Source organism: Glycine max, chromosome 6 (genome assembly GCF_000004515.6).
Source record: "Glycine max cultivar Williams 82 chromosome 6, Glycine_max_v4.0, whole genome shotgun sequence".
NCBI lineage: Eukaryota > Viridiplantae > Streptophyta > Magnoliopsida > Fabales > Fabaceae > Glycine > Glycine max.
This window is the reverse complement of record NC_038242.2, coordinates 2554565-2573135: the sequence shown is the minus strand read 5'-3', so window position 1 is coordinate 2573135 and position 18571 is coordinate 2554565. Positions and strand designations below refer to the sequence as shown.

The 18571-nt window shown below is 35.4% G+C and overlaps 4 protein-coding genes across 7 annotated transcripts; 1 reads left to right on the top strand and 3 right to left on the bottom strand.

Moving 5' to 3' along the window:
* Positions 1 to 1420: 1420 nt before the first annotated feature.
* LOC100819169 (pentatricopeptide repeat-containing protein At4g11690) lies at positions 1421 to 9331 on the bottom strand. 4 transcript variants are annotated; one of them, XM_041016246.1, is made up of 6 exons: positions 8556 to 9331; positions 8251 to 8352; positions 5199 to 6871; positions 4144 to 4351; positions 3921 to 4042; positions 1421 to 2849 (listed from the first exon to the last, which is right to left on the bottom strand). In XM_041016246.1, exons 3-4 carry the CDS (start codon positions 6856 to 6858, stop codon positions 4305 to 4307), a joined length of 1707 nt encoding a protein of 568 aa, XP_040872180.1. In that variant the 5' UTR covers positions 6859 to 6871; positions 8251 to 8352; positions 8556 to 9331; the 3' UTR covers positions 1421 to 2849; positions 3921 to 4042; positions 4144 to 4304. The 4 variants fall into 4 exon arrangements, with proteins under 4 accessions (XP_040872180.1, XP_040872179.1, XP_014632710.1 ...); XM_041016245.1 differs by having other exon boundaries at positions 8563 to 9331; XM_014777224.3 differs by lacking the exon at positions 1421 to 2849 and having other exon boundaries at positions 3722 to 4042.
* LOC100819708 (probable aspartic proteinase GIP2) lies at positions 1625 to 4142 on the top strand. The gene has a single exon (XM_003527650.5). It carries the CDS (start codon positions 1625 to 1627, stop codon positions 2966 to 2968), a length of 1344 nt encoding a protein of 447 aa, XP_003527698.1. The 3' UTR covers positions 2969 to 4142.
* Positions 9332 to 9531: 200 nt separating the features above from the next.
* LOC121174962 (actin-depolymerizing factor) lies at positions 9532 to 11711 on the bottom strand. The gene is made up of 3 exons (XM_041016058.1): positions 11700 to 11711; positions 11158 to 11423; positions 9532 to 9682 (listed from the first exon to the last, which is right to left on the bottom strand). Exons 1-3 carry the CDS (start codon positions 11709 to 11711, stop codon positions 9532 to 9534), a joined length of 429 nt encoding a protein of 142 aa, XP_040871992.1.
* A 1802-nt stretch (positions 11712 to 13513) lies between these two features.
* Positions 13514 to 16786, bottom strand: LOC100818095 (zinc finger protein GAI-ASSOCIATED FACTOR 1). The gene is made up of 4 exons (XM_003527647.5): positions 16407 to 16786; positions 15838 to 16234; positions 15559 to 15746; positions 13514 to 14589 (listed from the first exon to the last, which is right to left on the bottom strand). The coding sequence occupies exons 1-4, from the start codon at positions 16519 to 16521 to the stop codon at positions 13880 to 13882; spliced, it is 1410 nt and encodes a 469-aa protein (XP_003527695.1). The 5' UTR covers positions 16522 to 16786; the 3' UTR covers positions 13514 to 13879.
* Between the last annotated feature and the right edge of the window lie 1785 nt (positions 16787 to 18571).

Sequence of the window (18571 nt, the reverse complement as noted above, 5' to 3'; positions counted from 1 at the left end):
ATGTGAAAGTTGTGCAGAAAGTGTCACTTAATCAAACAACATAATTGAATTTTTGTCCCTAAATTAAACAAATGAAGGTGAATGTTTGTTTAAAAATTAGAAGTGTGAATGTCATTTGAATTTATTTCAAAGGAAATGAGTGTAATTTTTCGTTGTTGTTGTTTAATTTAATTCATAATCTCTTGCAATTCCCTTTTTTTGTTTATTTTATTTAGATCAATTGACTTGTTACCTTTAGTTTTTGAATTTAGTTATATAAATATTAAAGACAGGTAATTTAGGTTAAGTGTCATTCTTCAACTAAACTCGTTAGATTATCGAAGCTGTTAAGAGGGATCTTGTAATGACGTGATTTTCAAATTGTGTTTAGGTGATGTAGTTAGGATATATGAGGCCTCAGGGAATGATGTTGACTGATGATACCCTTTAGTTGTTCTACTATGATCTCTGTCCACTCTCTTTTATATCATGTTAGTCTTAAGCCAATGTGATTATGCGAGGGACCATACACATTTGATGAAACACAGCTTGGTAGGTTGAAAGGAATGGCTGAACTCGTTGAGCAATAAATATATTTTAATTTCTTATCGGGACCTTTACCACGCGTAGCAGAGGGGGGGACATGATCCAACTAGTACGACCTCTAGCATATATTTTTTTGGCCTATGATTTTTATCCTCTAATTATTTAAATTTTGATGCTGCAAAACAAGAAACCAAATGTTTTGTTGTGGGGCCTGTATCAGTAAATTAAATTAAGTGATTGTATCCGTATTAGTACCAACTTATAGTTGTATATGCAGATCTTGGTGGATGATAAATTTATTTTATAGACAAATATTAATTTATTAATTTTATTAGAAATGTTAACTGGAAAGATTTAAACCCATAACCTTTTTTTCCTCCTTTCTCCTCTCAACTTTCTTCAACCAGGGCCAACCTTATATCTCCTTGATGGATGATATTAGGCTCGAGTGTGATGGAAGTGTTGCCATTTGATTTTGATTTCTATTCAAAATAATGTGTACGTACAAGCTGATCTTGGTGGATATTTTTCAGAGTCGCATAGTTGGCAGGCAAACAAACGAATGATGTACATGGACTGGGCGATGGATATTGCTTCTGTTTGACTCAATTTTTCATCCAATACAAATGGAGTTGGCTCTTCGTTATCCTTATGTTAGAGCAGTCTCTTCCATGAAAGAAAATACTAAATTGAGGCCAAACAAGACACTGACTTCTTTATCCTTATGTTTAAGTAGATGTATAAATTGATTATCCCATAAAAAAAGTGGTTTAACGTATCTCATATAATTGTTGAATGTACAAATCTTAGAATGTTATAAGGCTAAAAGCATCATTACCTTAATTTAACCGGGAGAATAAACACTCATAAAAACAGTCTTCAATTAGAAAATATCTGAAAAAACATAGAACTAGTCAATTTTATTTGAAAAAATGCTATTCATCCAGCCACACAGATCGAGGAGCCCCCTTTTTTGACGAAAAAGTGTGGTCCAAGAGTCATAAATATGGTCATTAAGATTAATATCTACACATTGCAAGTGATATGCTATAAAATTGAAACTTCACACGCTGAACTGCGTAGAGCAATCCTCTAGCTTATGCTCACAATGGCTTCGTCATCTTGTTCTGCTGCCACCATCCACTTCATCCTGCTTTCAATATCCCTCTTCTCAGTTTCCTCTTTACCATTACCAGATGAATCAACTTCCAAACCAAAAAAAATCTTCTTCCTGCCCATTAAGATAGACGCAGCAACCAACATGTTCTACACCACAATTGGCATTGGAACTCCCCAACACAGCACAAATCTAGTGATTGATCTTGGCGGAGAAAACCTCTGGCATGACTGCAGCAACAGACGCTACAATTCATCATCCAAACGTAAGATCGTTTGTAAGTCAAAGAAATGCCCCGAGGGTGCTGCATGCGTTTCCACTGGCTGCATTGGCCCTTATAAACCAGGCTGCGCAATCAGCGACTGTACTATCACAGTAAGCAACCCATTGGCTCAATTCAGTTCCAGCTATACAATGGTCGAGGATACCATATTCTTGTCTCATACATACATCCCTGGCTTTCTTGCTGGCTGCGTTGACTTGGATGATGGCCTCTCTGGCAATGCTTTACAAGGTTTACCCAGAACCTCTAAAGGGATCATAGGCTTTTCACACTCAGAACTTGCATTGCCATCACAACTAGTTTTGTCAAATAAGCTTATTCCCAAGTTTTCTCTCTGCTTCCCTTCTTCAAATAACTTGAAAGGATTTGGTAACATCTTCATTGGAGCTGGTGGTGGCCACCCTCAGGTTGAGTCCAAGTTTCTCCAAACCACCCCACTTGTTGTCAACCCCGTTGCCACCGGTGCAGTGTCTATATACGGTGCTCCTTCTATCGAATACTTCATCGATGTGAAAGCAATTAAGATCGATGGTCATGTTCTTAACTTAAACTCTTCTCTGTTGTCCATTGACAAGAAGGGAAATGGGGGTACCAAAATTAGTACCATGACTCCGTGGACTGAATTACATAGTTCACTCTACAAACCCTTTGTTCAAGAGTTCATCAACAAGGCTGAAGGAAGAAGAATGAAGAGAGTGGCACCAGTGCCACCGTTTGATGCATGCTTCGATACAAGCACCATTAGGAATTCTATCACCGGCCTAGCTGTGCCAAGTATTGATCTAGTGCTACCCGGGGGAGCACAGTGGACTATATATGGAGCCAATTCGATGACGGTTATGACAAGTAAAAATGTGGCGTGTCTTGCATTTGTTGATGGAGGGATGAAACCAAAAGAAATGCATTCGATTCAACTTGAAGCCTCTGTTGTTATTGGGGGGCATCAGTTGGAGGACAATCTTTTGGTCATAGATATGGCTTCCTCAAAATTAAGCTTTAGCTCCTCGCTTTTGCTCCGCAACGCAACATGTTCCCATGTTTGAGTCTTTTATTAGACCCTGAGATTACCACTGTTCAATAGTGCTCCTTCTATCTATCTTTCGCCCCTGTACATCTCGTGTACAATAAATCAAGCCTCCTGTAGTACTGTGACTTCAAATTTCAATACTTATAATTTGTACTGTACACCAATTCATGTTTATTCTGCCATTGTATTTTCCAGGACTAGTAAAATAAACATATTGAACGGAACCGAATCACTTGTAATTTTGCATCCAGACTCAACTAAATAATGCTCGAATATGAAAACTAGTTGCAAACCCAACAAGAAAGTAGATTAAATTACCTTGTCTATGATACACATGGGACAGTACGTATTTAATAAAACTGTTTATGTGATAGTCTTTTTAGGCTCATCAATCTTTTTTATTTTTTAGTTAAAGCGTCAACCTCTACTTCTAAACAACTTTATAGGAAGAAAAAAAAATATAATTTCCATGCATTATTGGGGGCATCAGTTGCCCCCCTGTGTATCACAGACAAGGTAATTTAATCTACCTTCTTGTCGGGTTTGCAACTAATTTTCATATCCAAGAGCATTATTTAGCTGAGTCTGGATACAAAATTACAAGTGATTCGGTTTCATTCAATATATTTATTCTACTAGTCCTGGAAAATACAATGGCAGAATAAACATGAATTGGTGTACAGTACAAATTATAAGTATCATTGAAATTTGAAGTCACAGTACTACACGAGGCTTGATTTATTGTACACGAGATGTACGGGACGAAAGATAGATAGAAGGAGCATTATTGAACAATGGTAATCTCAGGGTCTAATAAAAGACTCAAACATGGGAACATGTTGAGTTGCGGAGCAAAAGCGAGGAGCTGTGTTACGAACAAGCTTAGAATGCCAAAAATACAGGAACCACCAGCATCAATGGTGCAGAGAGGAGAAGGGACCAAGAGAAGAGTAGTGAAGACGGCATACCTGGCTGATTACGTATAAGGGGCAGAATGGGAAGATCGAATTAGCAAAATCAGTCCAGAATCCTGCTTGTAGTGGTTGCTCCCTCATAGGCAGTCATGCATATCAAATCCGTTATTAGATTCCTTTTGAATAGAAATCATACAAATCTGTTAAGAGGAAGTCCTCTATATATAGCTATGTAAATAATCAAGCAGGATATGAGAAAATAATATTCCCTTCTTACCTTTGTGTTTTCCCTTCTTTGTCTTCATTCTGGAGGCCGCTGCCCTCGAAGCCAGCACTGGGTTTCTTACCCCTAACAAGCTGAAGCTTAATTTTGAGGAAGCCATATCTATGACCAAAAGATTGTCCTCCAACTGATGCCGCCCAATAACAACAGAGGCTTCAAGAACGCATTTCTTTTGGTTTCATACCATGAAAACCCAATATCTCTGGATGCAATGCAATGAAAGCATGTCAAAAAAATTTCCATGCGCTCAACTTTATCACCTCTTTGAAGTTGAACGGTAACTTTTGACCAAAAAAATAGAAAACAATAACAAATTATTTTTTACGCCATAGAATATCTTTTTATTTGGTTTCGGGTTAAAAAAAAATAATTAGGTTGAGAGTTTATAATTTGAAAAAAAAAATTATAAATAAGTTATAGTGTAATAAAAAAATGTTAAATTAATTTTATTAAAAATATAATTTTCTTTTCTTCTCATTTTCCACTCAATCAAACAAGAGCTGAGAAAGTTTATATTTTTCTTCGGTTATACCCAAAAAAATGCAATAAAAAATCTTTTCGTTTTAAATTTTTTTTCTTTCACTTTCTTTTTTCTACTATTCTTTGTCAACAAAATAAATAACATGTGTCATAAAAATTAATAAACTATAATCTCATTCTACTTAATAATTTCCCCAACCAACTAAGTAATCATAAGTACTTTATTTTTCAGCTGACAAAGTATATATTTCTTCAGGCTATTTGTCCTAATCCATTGGGCATCATGCACTTTGATAGGATGTGTTGTAGAGAAAGAAATATCAATATGCACACAGAGCAAACTGTTCATTCTAATCAATCATTCATTTGTGTCTAGAATGTTGACCAAAAAAAAAATTTATCTAGAATGCATCAATTATTATGCATTTAGGATATAGATTAACCTCAGACAAAAAATCAGGATAATTTTTTGAACAAGCTTGACTAAAGATTATAATGTTCTATTGATAAGAAATTGAATCAAGAGAAACAAAATATTTTAATTCCGAGTTCAATATTCTAAACATCACCCTTGACTTTGTGAACCATTTTGTACAAAGAAACTGATGGCTTTAGTCCTGAATTTATCATCTGTCCCAAGAGAAGTTCAGCTTCCTTCCACTTTTCATCTCGGCAAAGAAGCCCTATGGTTGAACAAAAACTGGCCACATTTGGAACCATTCCACTGTGAACCATTTCATTGAGCAGCCTAAGAGCCCTATAAGAGCTTCCTTCTTTGCAGTAACCATGAATCATGGTATTATATATGACACTGTTTGGTTGGAGGTGCATCTCACCCAATGATTTGAAGAGTTTTGACGCTTCTTTCATGTTACCATGCACACATAACCCATGAATTAGGACACTGTATGTGTAAACATCTGGAACCAAACCAGACTTCTCCATTAAAGAATGCATCTCGCAAGCTTTCTCCGTATAATTTAGTCTCGCAAAGGCATCAATTAGAATCGTATATGTCACTTTGGAAGGAGCAATGCATCTCTCTTCCATTTCCTTGACCAAGTCAAGAGCTCCTGCTAAATTCTCAACCTTAGAATACCCTGCAATCAAAGTATTATAAGTCACTAACGTTGGCGATAGTCCACTTGACTTCAACTGATTGAATAATCTAACAGCAGTGTCCATTTTTCCAACATCGCAAAACCCATTGATCAGTATGTTGTACGTAACTATGTTAGGACTAAGGCCAACTTTGTTGACTTTATGAACCAACTTCACTGCTTCCCCAAACTTCTTCCCTCGACACAGCCCGCCTATTAAAATGTTATAAGTCATAACCCCACATGCAATACCTTTCTCACGCATTTCAGCGAACACCTTAAAAGCTTTATCCACCATCCCACCGTTACAATATTCACTAATTAGACAATTGTAAGCATAAGCATTAGGAACAATTCCACTTCGCTTCATATTTTCATACATCTGAAACCCTTCCCTTTGAAGTCCTTGCTTGAAAAACCCATTCATTAACACACTATAAGTATGCGGGTTGGGAACCAAACCCAACCTATCCATCTTGCAAAACAAATTCTTTGCCAGCATAACATTTCCATACTTGCAACACCCATCAATCAAAGTAGTGTATATAACAACATTCGGAGACAAACCAAACTCTTCCAACATGGCCAAAAGCCGAAAGCCTTTCACAAAGTAACCAGCTTCACAACAACCCTTGATCATAATCCCAAAACTGTAGGCATCCAGAACAACTTTACTCTTCAATTCATTGAATATCCACCAAGCTTTATCGAAATAATTAGACCTAATGAGTAAGCACATAAGATTATTGAAGGTGTTTGATAAAGGAACATGGCCCTCGTGAATCATGTGGTGTAGAAAAGTGAGGGCTTGGTCGGTTGAATGAGAATGAACATAGGCATTGACAATTGTGTCATAGAGAGGAGTGTAGGTTAAACAAGGGGTGAAATGGGCTTGTGTTAGTTGAAGCATTAAGGAGGAGGGGATTCGACCAGAGATTAGACGCAGGATCAGAGATTGGGCTTGGGGTAGCATGCCAGAGGAAAGGAGATGATTTAGGATGAAGGAGATAGAGTGGGAAGTGTGCTGAAGGCCTTGATAGGTTGCGGTGTTGAACAACAAGAGTGCTTTTGTTGGAGGCACTTTCACCATTTTTTGGATGAGAATCAGAGCTTCGTGCGACTGGGACATGTTTCACTAACCCCTGCCACATTTGAAAATCATAGATTACAATCAAGCCAACATGGACATTTTTATTTTTATTTGTTCTCTTTTGTTGATTGTGATCTCGTTCCCATCTCAATTCTCACCGTTTTTTTTCTGTTTTCTTTCTTTATCTAGTGTCTTCAATTTCAATACCCTCAAGCAGTGACCTCGTTTGTTATTTCACATGCTCATACACTAGTAGATAAAGAAATGATTCAGTTATCATTCTTTAACACGTTTCCATGCATAAACTACTTAAATCAAATGAATTGATTCCCAGGCTTCCTAAAATCTTTAGAAAAGACAGTCCAGACTCATAACTGGAAGAATCTTGAAGCCGCTAATTTGGATTTTCACTGTATCCCCATCAGAGGAACTAAGGAAAAATGTGTTACTAGCTACCTCTTTCATATAATTATTTATATGATCCCTAAAATGTGACAAGTATAGGTTTATTAAATGGTGTTGTCCTTTTAATGGGTGAGCCTCCTTGGCATTCATGGCTTGACCTATTTAACTTTTTGTCTGGTCATATTAGTCTAACTGTGTTTTATTGCTATAACAAGTGGTTCAGCTTCTGTTGGGGAAGATCACTTTTTTTCCATCTGGAGGGATTGCAGTAATCTCTGAAAGATTGCTTAGGATCAGTTGTTATTCCCATAGGCAGTGTATCTGTTGGCCTCTGTCGGCATCGTGCTATATTATTCAAAGTAAGGCTCTACTTTTCTTTGGCTTTTTAAGGCTATGATTATGCATGTTGATTTGTTTTGTTTGCTGGTTTAGAACATGCAGTTGTATTTAAGTTGTTTTTTAAATGACATGCTTTAGGTTCAATATTTTGATAATACAAGAAACCTGAGATCAATGAGTAGTAATAATATTCTGAGAAAATGAAAGGTGAAACCTAAAATTAGAAATCCTGAGAAAACAAGAAGCTCTTCAGCAGATAAAAAATTATTTGTTGAGAGCACCATAAAATACCCTTGTAACGTCCCAACATACGAACCCCTCTAAAATACCCTTATTGAGCACCATAACAAGTCTAAGAATATGGCCTATAGTCAATATAGGATTGAGGACTTTTACATCTTAATTTTATTTCCTAAAAAGAAAACTTTAAACAGCTTCTACAATTTACCTATGGCAAATTGTTAATCATGTATGTTTCATCAGCATACAGGGTTAAGAATCGTCAACGATCAGAACTGAACTTTGTTTACTGTGACAATGTTTTTAAATGTTCTTTCAGAAGTGTTTGCTTAGGCACACTTGAAGAGTACCAAAGCAATAATCAAAACACTAACAACATACAAACACTGTATCAGCAAGACCAAGATTGATCAATGAAATATTCAGGGGAGTGAAATACCAACTTACTATTTCATTGTAAAGGTTTATCTTCAGCAGAAAAACAGTTCCCATGGAATTAGCACTAGCCAACAGTATTTACCTCTGCATCACTTCATTTCTCCTACTTGCCTAAAAAAACACAAAATAGTTTGTGTTATTTTCACTCCAAAACAGTTCGAATATAAAATAATCAGCATCACGAACATCCAATTTACATAATTTCAACAAACATCACACCAAGTACTTTGTTTGCTTGTTTTTCTAATTTGAAAAAAATAATGAAAAGCGAAAATAGGTAAAACCGTAAAAGAGGGACCAAAAAGAAATCTTACAACAAACCTAATTTGGTCGCGCGAGAGAGTGGTGAGTCACGACAGGCTACGGGTGCACCGCCGCGTACGGTGGGAGCTGAGTGATGATGCGAACTCAGGAAGGGAGACCTCAGTAACTGAGGAAGGTCTTCAGAGGTGTTGTTCGAGGCTAGCTACGGCGGCGCGCGAGAGGCTTGTTCGAGGCTAGCTATGGCGGCGCGCGAGAAGCTTGTTCGAGGCTAGCTACGGCGGCGCGCGAGAGTGTTGTTGGAGGGTATAGTGACGAAGGCTTTAATTTCCTGAAACCTTCCCACTCAAAAGCTGCTGCATATTGTGCTTGCTCCCAGTCCTCCTGATGCTGATGATTATTTTTCCAAATTAAGTCTTCCCATATATTTTGGATAAGAATTTATTAACGTACATTCGTTGAATATTTTAGAAAGTTTTAGTTTCGATTTTTTTTAAAAAATATATTCAAAGTCTAACCTACTGAAATATCTCTTTTAAACGCTAAGTGGGTATACTTACAAATCCCTTGTGAACAATATTCCTATGAAGTAAAGTGTAAGAATAAGAAAAGTGATAATAAGGCCATAAGTTAATGAATTCACCATGCCAATTGGATGAAAAACTTGGGCTTGGTTTTGGTCACCGCTAGCTTGTGTTCCAAACTAAGTCTATTTGAATAAAATTTTCCTTGGCTCTTAAAAAAATATATAAAAACTTCGTATCCCATTGTCCAGAGGCTCTTCGCTATGCGAAGATACGGGGGAGGGATATTGTACGCAGCCTTACCCTTGTATATGCAAAGAGGCTGTTTCCGGATTCGAACCCATGACCAACAAGTCATCAAGACACAACTTTACCGCTGCATCAGGGCTCGCTTTTTTAAAAAAATATATATTGTTTTAAATTAAAATCAATATTTTATTTCGATAATCACTGCTTTTGTTGTAACTACATCACCTAGACACAACCCTCTTGTGTAGGTGACTGCTCAGTTTGCACGTTCTCTGAGGACTTCAAGATCCATCTCTGTTGGGTCTGTTGCCTGAATCTCATAATGGATGCCCTGCAGCTCCCTTCTGAACCTGTCCTTGGATGTTGCATATAGCATCTTTGGGCGAATGCGGGCCACTGAAGGAGACCTGTAAAATAATCAATTCATAAACTGAAAAGCAGAATAAAGGCAATAACATATTTGCCAAATTATTTAAGAGAAGCTTCCTCTGGTTTAGTAGAAAGTAACTGAATCATACTTTGATACTGTCCCAACAATTCTTTCAAGGTTGTCTATCTTACGACATGCTCAATGTATAAAATAATCAAAACACCGAAAAGATAATAAGCACAAAAATTAAGAAATGGCTGAGAAGATGGTTACCATATGCAGACATTTGACACAAGAGTTCATGTGAAGTGAAAGGTAATCAAAAACTATCCCATGCGTTTAGTGAGGACAACAAAACATAATCAACTACTGGAAATAGGGGGGAAAACAACTAATTAGCTAAAAAAGGGGTCTGAAAGCTCAAGAAGGAGCATACCAGTGGATAAGTCTAGTAGAGGGAAAACATATTTATAGTCTTACATACGTCCCCAGTTCAACAAGGTATTAGAGTAATTGAAGTTCAATTTTGCTTGAAAATATCTAAACAAGTCCATTACAACGTACCACTACTCCATTTGAAAATATAACAATATGTACCTACCTCAGTAATAAGTTTTGTTCGATTCCATCTGATAAAAAACTTGCACATACCAAATATCACTCAGATCCCAAATCAAAAGATTAGAAGTCCTTCTTTCTACCTTCAAAAAACAAACCATCAAAACAACAAACCTCTCATGCCAACCAGTGACTTGACACATTCCATTTATACTAAGTTTATTCTTTTTTCCAAATCATAATAAACAAAGAGAAACTTAAATACTTGACAGCTTTACGAAGATCCAGATTCCATCCCTTGACTTCAAGAAAGTAAAAAAGGCTTGCCATATTTTCTAGCATGCTGTAGTTTGGTCAATATGGTTGTTGCAAAATAAGACTGTTTTCCAAAACTCAGCCTTTGATATGGTGAGGTTAAGGGATCTCACAAATGGCTCGATCATGGTTTTCCAGATGAATAGATTCTGATTGGTGCATTGATCCTTTTACTCGTATAAGACAATGCTGTTAGTTTTGGACCTGCACTTGATTTATTTGGTCTGGTCCTTGTAGAGGGTTTGAGTACCCTTGTACTCATTTTAATAAAACTATGTTTGTCCATCAGAAAAAAAAAATTAAAATTGTAAACGATTGGAATCATATGTAGATATACTAGAGAATAACATCACTGTACAGAATTTACATTGTTCATCTGCTTTCCACTGTACCCATATATGCTTCTTTAGATGAGCAAAGTCATAATATTCATGATACACTGTAAGATTTTTGTCTTAACTCATGATGAGCAAAGTCATAATATTCATGATAATAATTTGTATTTCAAGACTTGAGAGCAAGATATGTAAGTGCAATAGTAAAATGCTATATTCACACATGTAAAGCAGTGTATACAGAAATCAATGAGTTAATACAATATGCAATTTCTATGGCTGTACAAGAAACTAAGTGACTAACCATGCAATAAAAAAGATTTTGCTCTTTTGGCAGTTCTCAGATGTCACAAAATCAAAGTCAAAGACAGCGTATCGGCAATCATTTTCAGGCAAGGATGCAGTGAAATCATCATAGCTCTCAGCAGGGCCTCCAGTTTTTTCAACGATAACCTCTTTCTTTTTCTCATCAATTTTAAAAATCACATAGCGATGAACTTTCTTCCTCTGCAATTCCAGGAACGTGTTTACGCTATGCTCAGCAACACCAATGCCAGAAGAGGCATTTCCCTACATTGAAGCCTCACATCAAATTCTAAACACTAGTCATTTTCAAAATCAATACTTTAACCATATTTCCAATAATAATGATAATGTTCTTCCAGCAAAATGAATCTAATCAATCAGGAAAAACAAAATGTTATTTTCTTTCACTGCACAAAAACAAACTACAACAATCCAATAAGAGATACAATCACACACTCCTAACTCATGTAAGTTCCCTTACTTCACTTCAGGTCACAAGATACACATGGAGTATGTGTGTAAAAAAATCTCAAAACTGACAAATGCCTCCATTGCCCTGGATTAGAAGAAAATTCTGATAGAGGCAACCCTAAAGTTAATTGCAACTCAAAGCAACTTCATGCATGAGGAAGGAATAAAGTATTCAATAAGCTTTCACTTGATAGCATATGATCTAGCTAGCTTGATTCATTGAAATTTAATGCAAGGGAAAAAGATCGGAAGACCTTCTCATTTTCAATTTCTAAGGCGTACCCATAGCAAAACAAACATACACTGAAAACATAACATATACCAGGCCAAACTCAAATGCATCTACATATGATTTGAATGAACAGTTTGCTCTGTGTGCATATTGATATTTCTTTCTCTACAACACATCCTATCAAAGTGCATGATGCCCAATGGATCAGGACAAATAGCCTGAAGAAATATATAGGTTGTGCTCTATTGTAGAGATTCAGGAAAAAAAACATTATACCTCACCTAGAATTGATGCCGGCTTGGATTTAGATCGTCATGGCCACTCCCCAACAACAATTTATAACGTGATGTTGTGCACTCTCATGTTAGCCTTAAGCCAATGTGATTATGCGAGGGACCATACACATCTGATGAAACACAGCTTGGTAGGTTCAAAGGAATGGCTCAACTCCTTGAGCAATAAATATAGAGAATAGTTTTGGCCTATGATTTTTATCCTCTAATTATTTAAATTTTGATGCTGCAAAACAAGAAACCAAATGTTTTGTTGTGGGGCCTGTATCAGTGAATTAAATTAAGTGATTGTATCCGTATTAGTATCAACTTATAGTTATATATGCAGATCTTGGTGGACGATAAATTTATTTTATAGATAAATATTAATTTATTAATTTTATTAGAAATGTTAGTTGGAAAAATTTAAACCCATAACCTTTTTTTTCTCCTCTCTACTTTCTTCAACCACGTCAACCTTATATCTCCTTGATGGATGATATTAATATATCATAAATGGTAATTCTTATATTTTTTAATTTATATAATTTAAAAGTGATTTTTTAATTATTATAATTTATATTTTCATTTTCTCTTAATTTTTTAATTTAAAAAGGAGTTTTTTAGTCTGTATAGTTTATATTTTAATTATTTTTTAGTTCTTATAGGTTGAAAGTATTTTTTAGTCCATATAATTTATATTTTAATTGTTTTTTTGTTCTTACTAAAAAAAATATAAAAATAATTAATTACAAATTATCAATTATTTTTTTATTATAAATTATTTTTACAAATTATCTTATGATAAATTAATTATGAATTATTTTTTAATATTTTTGTAATTAATTCTAATTAATAATACTATTCATATTTTAATGATAAAGACTAAAAAAAATTAAAATACAAAACATAAATACTAAAAAAATTACTTTCAAAATATATAGATAAAAAAAATTAAAATACAAATAAAAAAACAAATTATAAAGACTAAAAAAAATTAAAACCTAAACTATAAGAATTAAGAAAGAACGTATGAATCGTCAAACTAATGAAATGAATAATTAAACCAAATTCAATAAAACGTCACATATAACACCTGTTAAGTTGAATGCAGCAGTGATAACGAAAATTCGGATAAAAACTTTAGACTAACGTAAATAAAATAAATAAATAAAATTATAATTAAACTTAAAAGATGAAAGCAGCATTCTTGACCTTATAATTAATTAAGTTTTTAGTAAAACTATTTTTTAATTTCTTATTTTATTATATTTTAAAAATCCAAAATAAATATAAAATAGGACCATATTTTAATTTTGTATTCCAATTTAAATAAACGCTCCCCAAAGAAAAGATACTATATACTAGTATGTACTAGGTTTAGTTGCGGTGAAATTCAACATAAAAAATAAAACGGCAGTGGCCAACTGGCCATATCTACAGCATGAGCACACTTATTACAGAAAAAGAAAAAGTGAAAAGGCATTCTAATTTTATACACAATAAATATTCAAAAGAGAGATTATTCTAACGCATTCTACATGTAACTTTATCCTATCATTTTCTGCATAGCAATCAGTTGGCTGATTTACCCGTCACAAAAATTCCGGGTGTGGCCAAAAAGACTGAACTGAACCACTTTGTTGAGCAGATGCAACTAATTAAGGGCGCGTTTGTTTTTTACGTTTGAGCAGAGCACTGGAGGCAACTGAAAAACAAACACATAATAAGCATTACCAAGTTTTCTACCGGTGAACTCCTCCCTCACTCGGCGAATCAAAGTTTCCTCCAAAAGAGGTGAGTAAAGCAGAGAGACCACCCCTGCTTGTTGCCCCGCCACCGACGCTCAGACCAAGAAGATCACGGGTCATGGGCTGGCCCACAAATGGAGTAGTAGGGCCCATCATCACATCTGGCACACTCCCACTCCCACATGGAAGCCCAAGCCCAAGGTTATCCACCACTGGATGATTCTCTTGCTTCACTTGGCCATTCCATTGTAATGTTGTGGTTGCATTAATGTTAACACCCTCGTCTTTCCCGAAGGAGGAGGATGTTCTTGCTAAGCCTAATCCACGAAGAAGGGATGCATTTGAAGCACCCATCTGAGCTGCCTTCTGGAGTAGTGCAGTGGCAGATAGTGCAGGTTGGGGTAATGCAGTGTAATGAAGAGGGTCATTGTTGGAGTGATAGGGTGGTGTGGAGAGGGAGAGGGATGTGGGTTCTCTCATTAAGGCATTGGAGTTTTCCGAACGAGCCAAGTTTGACATGAGGTTGGAGAATGAACAAGTTGAATTTGATGGTGATTGTGAAGGAGTTGTTGGTGTTGTCGACGGTGCTAAAACACTTGCAAAAACACTGGTGGTACTGGAGGGGGTGCTGCTGCTGCTTGTCACGAAACACGATGCGTTTGGAGACGTCGGTGACACCTTCGTTGATGGGTTTTCCGGAATTTCTAGTGCCAAATGACCAAAAAGGTAAACAAAGGTAAAAAGTCTAGGACATAAAACGAGGAAAAGATGTTGCGAAACAGATCATACACCAATCAAAAACAGAGTTAGAAAAAAAAAAAAAAAGGGAAGCTTTTCATATGATTATTCAATTATATTATAACCTGAAATAGAGAGTTAAAAAGCTTGAAATTGAATATGCATGGAGCAAAAAGGAAAGCAATAATAGAGGTCTTTCTTGTTATTCGCATCTTCAACTTCAAATCTAGTTTCTCGTTCAGAACATCTCTGCCCTAACGAACAAAAAGGTATACGCCGTATACATATAAATATACACGAATAAATACAGCTTTAGTGCCTGACTACTAAGAATTTGAGCGTTAAACAGTGATTTAACTTTTTCTTGTTGACATATTTTGTGTATCATCAACGTGAGTAGCATTAATTTTTTCAAATGAAATTAAAGTTAATAATATTAATTATGAAAGAAATCATGTTTTAACGAACATACTTGTATTTATTATACTTCAAAAGAATTTTATTTTGTCATCCAAATAAATAAAAAATTATAAGAATTTTTCAAATATAAATTGATGTTTAAATCTCAATTCTTTTAAAAAAAATAATTAATAATCTTAGTAGATAGATCTCTTCCCTATCTCCTCTGCAGAGTGCAGGCCAGAGCGGATCAATCCATCCTACCGACCCTTTACTGGTATTTGGCACTAGCAACTAGTGCTGGACCTGTCGAGTTTTCCGACAAGCAGAAGAAAACAAAAAAATATAAGCTGCATCGGTACGTGACAAAAAACACATCCTCCAAATTCAAATCATGCCTGCGTCATGCTTATAACTTATCATAACACCGATGATTTATATAGCACTTATCTTGCTAATTAATGAAAAGTTGACGAAAGACGAAAACGTATCTGAAAAAATCACGCAGCTTGAAACGGAATAATTAATGGAACTACCTGAGCTCTGAATGGACAAAGTTGGAGACACCACAGACGCAGAGGGAGTGAGTGGAGGCGTAGGCGGCGAAGAAGACACAACAACCACGTAGCTATTGCTGCTACCACCTTGGGCTTGGTCCTGGGCCCTTGCGCTCTCTTGCGCTAAGACATCGCAAAATGCTCTGTGCGTGATGAAACTATCCCTCCTTTAAGAAAGATACACGTATTACTGTTAGCGACATTACATTGAAAAATAAAAAAGACAAGTAATGAATATTTTCATTTTGATTTGGATACCTAGAGAACAAGGTGCCGCAGTCGCATCGGTACTCTCTGGTGCCGCAAGTTTTCATATGAGCCTTCCAATCGGAGTGTACGGCGTATTTCTTAGAGCAGCGTTCGCATTGCCACTTTTTCTCACCGTGTTTTCTGCAGAAGTGCTTCTTGATGCCGGTGAGGTCGCCGAGCGCCCTTGCGGGGTTGTGGTGGACGCAGGAAGGTTCGGGACACACGTAAGCTTTCTTCTGCGGTTCTTTGCTCCCTCGCTGCCGCAGCTTCCACGGCAAGTTGTGGCCGCGTCGGTGAAGCTGTAGATTCTGGTCGCGCTGGAAGCCTTTGTTGCAGATCTCGCACACGAAACGGTTCGTCGCCAACAGCGTCTTCGGTGACAAAGCAATCACTTCAGCATCTGGATCTGAAAAAAACAAACAAACGCAAAATCCAAAATAATTACTACTAACATTCATTCAATGAAGAATATTCATGAAGTTACACACAAACTTAAAAGCAACTGGAATATATTTATTATATAATTATGGACAATAAATAAATTGAAAGTATGTTTAAATGAAATTAAATAAATATACCTGGCATTCCAGGGAGGTTTCGTTTCTTTTTGGGAGGTGGCAGTGGTTGAGTTTGAGGTGCGATTTCTAACGCTGGAGAATGTGTCAATGGTGAAGGATTCTGAGGTTCCGTCATGGTTTATTCAATGAAACTTGCTATCGTGAACTGAACTCTCCTCTATGAGTTTCTTTTTAATTGTTTTTAGGGATTTCGGTTTTGGGGGAATGGATTGGTTTGTACTTTGTAGACTGAGAGAAGAGAGATGTTCCTCTTTCCAATGAAACGGCGATTCAACGTTCTCGCCCGGTGTGTGTACGACGGTCTGAGTAGGCGGCGCGGTGGAGCGAGTTAGAGAGCAGAGAGAGAGAGAAATTATTTCAAACGAGGATGATATATGTCAGTCATATGTAGTATTGTATTGGAAAATATACTAACCAGGCTAAAGCGGCGCAAGCTAACCATGGTTAGTTTACGAAGGAGACAGAACTGCTCAGAAGTTTTTTTTTTCTTTTTTTTAAATATTGTAAAAAATAAAACTTTAACATATGTCCTTATTTTATTAGTTAAAAGGAATTAATAATATTTTTATTATTAATTACATTAAAAATATATAAAAGAATTAGGATTTAACGTATTAATGATATTTTTTAATAATATGTTTTACTGTTATTAATATTTATCAAGAAATAGAGTGAGGATATAACGTGGGCGCCAAGTTTTCCGTTGGAAATAAACAATGCGAATCCCACCGTCCACGTGTTAGAAGAACCGGGTTCATGACCTTTGTCGGGAGCAAAACCATCGAGCGGTGCTTGTCGTGTAGTCCATTTAGTAACCTATGGACTATTTATTTATTATATATTGTCCCTTCTCAACATGACTTATAATCTCTCACTGCGCCTAGTGTTTAAAAAAAGCTCTTTGTACATGGAAAAAGAGGGCTCTTTATGCTAAAACTGAGTGATAGTTAAATCGCCACAAAACTTATTTATGCGTAATTTTTTGTAATATATGATTTACATATATAAGTCTTTACATTTCATTTCTATTTCTCTTTTTATTTAACAATATCAATGATGTATGTTTTTAGATATATAAGTAATACATTTTGCATGTTATATACCACTATTATTACTTTTTTAAGTAGTTATTTGGTTTATGTCAAAAAAGAAGCAGTTATTTGGATTATATGTATTCTCTCACACTTCGCAATAGATTATATGCATGCTGATAAAAAAAAATGCAACATCCTTCTTCTTCTCTGAGTTAGTTATTTAGCACATAAAATAAAATAAAAACGTATAGTTGAAAACAATTATTTTTCTTTAACTTTATATATATACATATATATTTATTTTTCTCGTTTTCGTGTTTGCTTGGGAAATTTAATCCTCCATCGCCCACGTATATCATTCTACTACCTGTACAATGAAAGCAGAACCACCTGACCTGAACGTGCCATATACAGTTGCACATCGTAACAGCAATTTTCAAAAAGTCATGCATAGTTTAGCTCATTTTCAGATTGGCTTTTGTGGCTTTCACACCTCTCTCATTTGGTTTTCATTACACTAAGATGCTTGTCAATTCCTATCCAATTTTAGTCATTAAAAGTATGCAGTTCGGGTCATAATTGATAAATGACAAATATTTGGAACATTTGCTTTGATTATATGGTACAAATCTTGCTTGATTTCAAAAGTTTTGTATATATTTATATTTATTAATTAACTAATCTACGAATCTTAGACAGGGGCTATATATGTCTAAGATGATTAAAAAATAAACAAATATCAAGTAGAATGGAGAAAACAGTTTTCTTTTCTTACTTAAAATGACTAATGTGAATTTCAGTACATTTTGTGCAACCTGAATATTTTATTATCGTTAATTAAATACGCGCACAATTAGGAATAACAAACAAAAAAAATTCAATATCATCGAATATTTGCTAGTAAAATTTCCTACAAGTTGAATTTGGATAACTCAACAAAATATTTGTAATTAAAGGGAACTTTTTTTATCACCCTATTGACAAGGCAGGAGCATGTAATAAGAGAGTCGTCATGTTTATGTTTGAGATTGAGTATCTACATTTTAAACTATTTAAATGCTTCTAATTATATATAAAGTAATTTGTCATATAAATATATGTCAATTTTTTTCTTTTTTTCCACTTTTTTCA

Excerpts from the sequence above, each read along its gene's own strand:
- LOC100818095 (XM_003527647.5), bottom strand. The coding sequence starts at position 16,521 with ATGACGGAACCTCAGAATCCTTCACCATTGACACATTCTCCAGCGTTA. Across the intron at positions 15,747-15,837 it reads TGCGGCACCTTGTTCTCTAG|GAGGGATAGTTTCATCACGC; the intron begins GTATCCAAATCA and ends TCTTTCTTAAAG. Across the intron at positions 14,590-15,558 it reads TTTGTCCATTCAGAGCTCAG|AAATTCCGGAAAACCCATCA; the intron begins GTAGTTCCATTA and ends ATTTGGCACTAG.
- LOC100819169 (XM_041016246.1), bottom strand. The coding sequence starts at position 6,858 with ATGTCCCAGTCGCACGAAGCTCTGATTCTCATCCAAAAAATGGTGAAA. Across the intron at positions 4,352-5,198 it reads AATGGTTCACAAAGTCAAGG|AGATATTGGGTTTTCATGGT; the intron begins GTGATGTTTAGA and ends CATTGCATCCAG.
- LOC121174962 (XM_041016058.1), bottom strand. Across the intron at positions 9,683-11,157 it reads AAAATCTTTTTTATTGCATG|GTCTCCTTCAGTGGCCCGCA; the intron begins GTTAGTCACTTA and ends ATTATTTTACAG.
- LOC100819708 (XM_003527650.5), top strand. The coding sequence starts at position 1,625 with ATGCTCACAATGGCTTCGTCATCTTGTTCTGCTGCCACCATCCACTTC.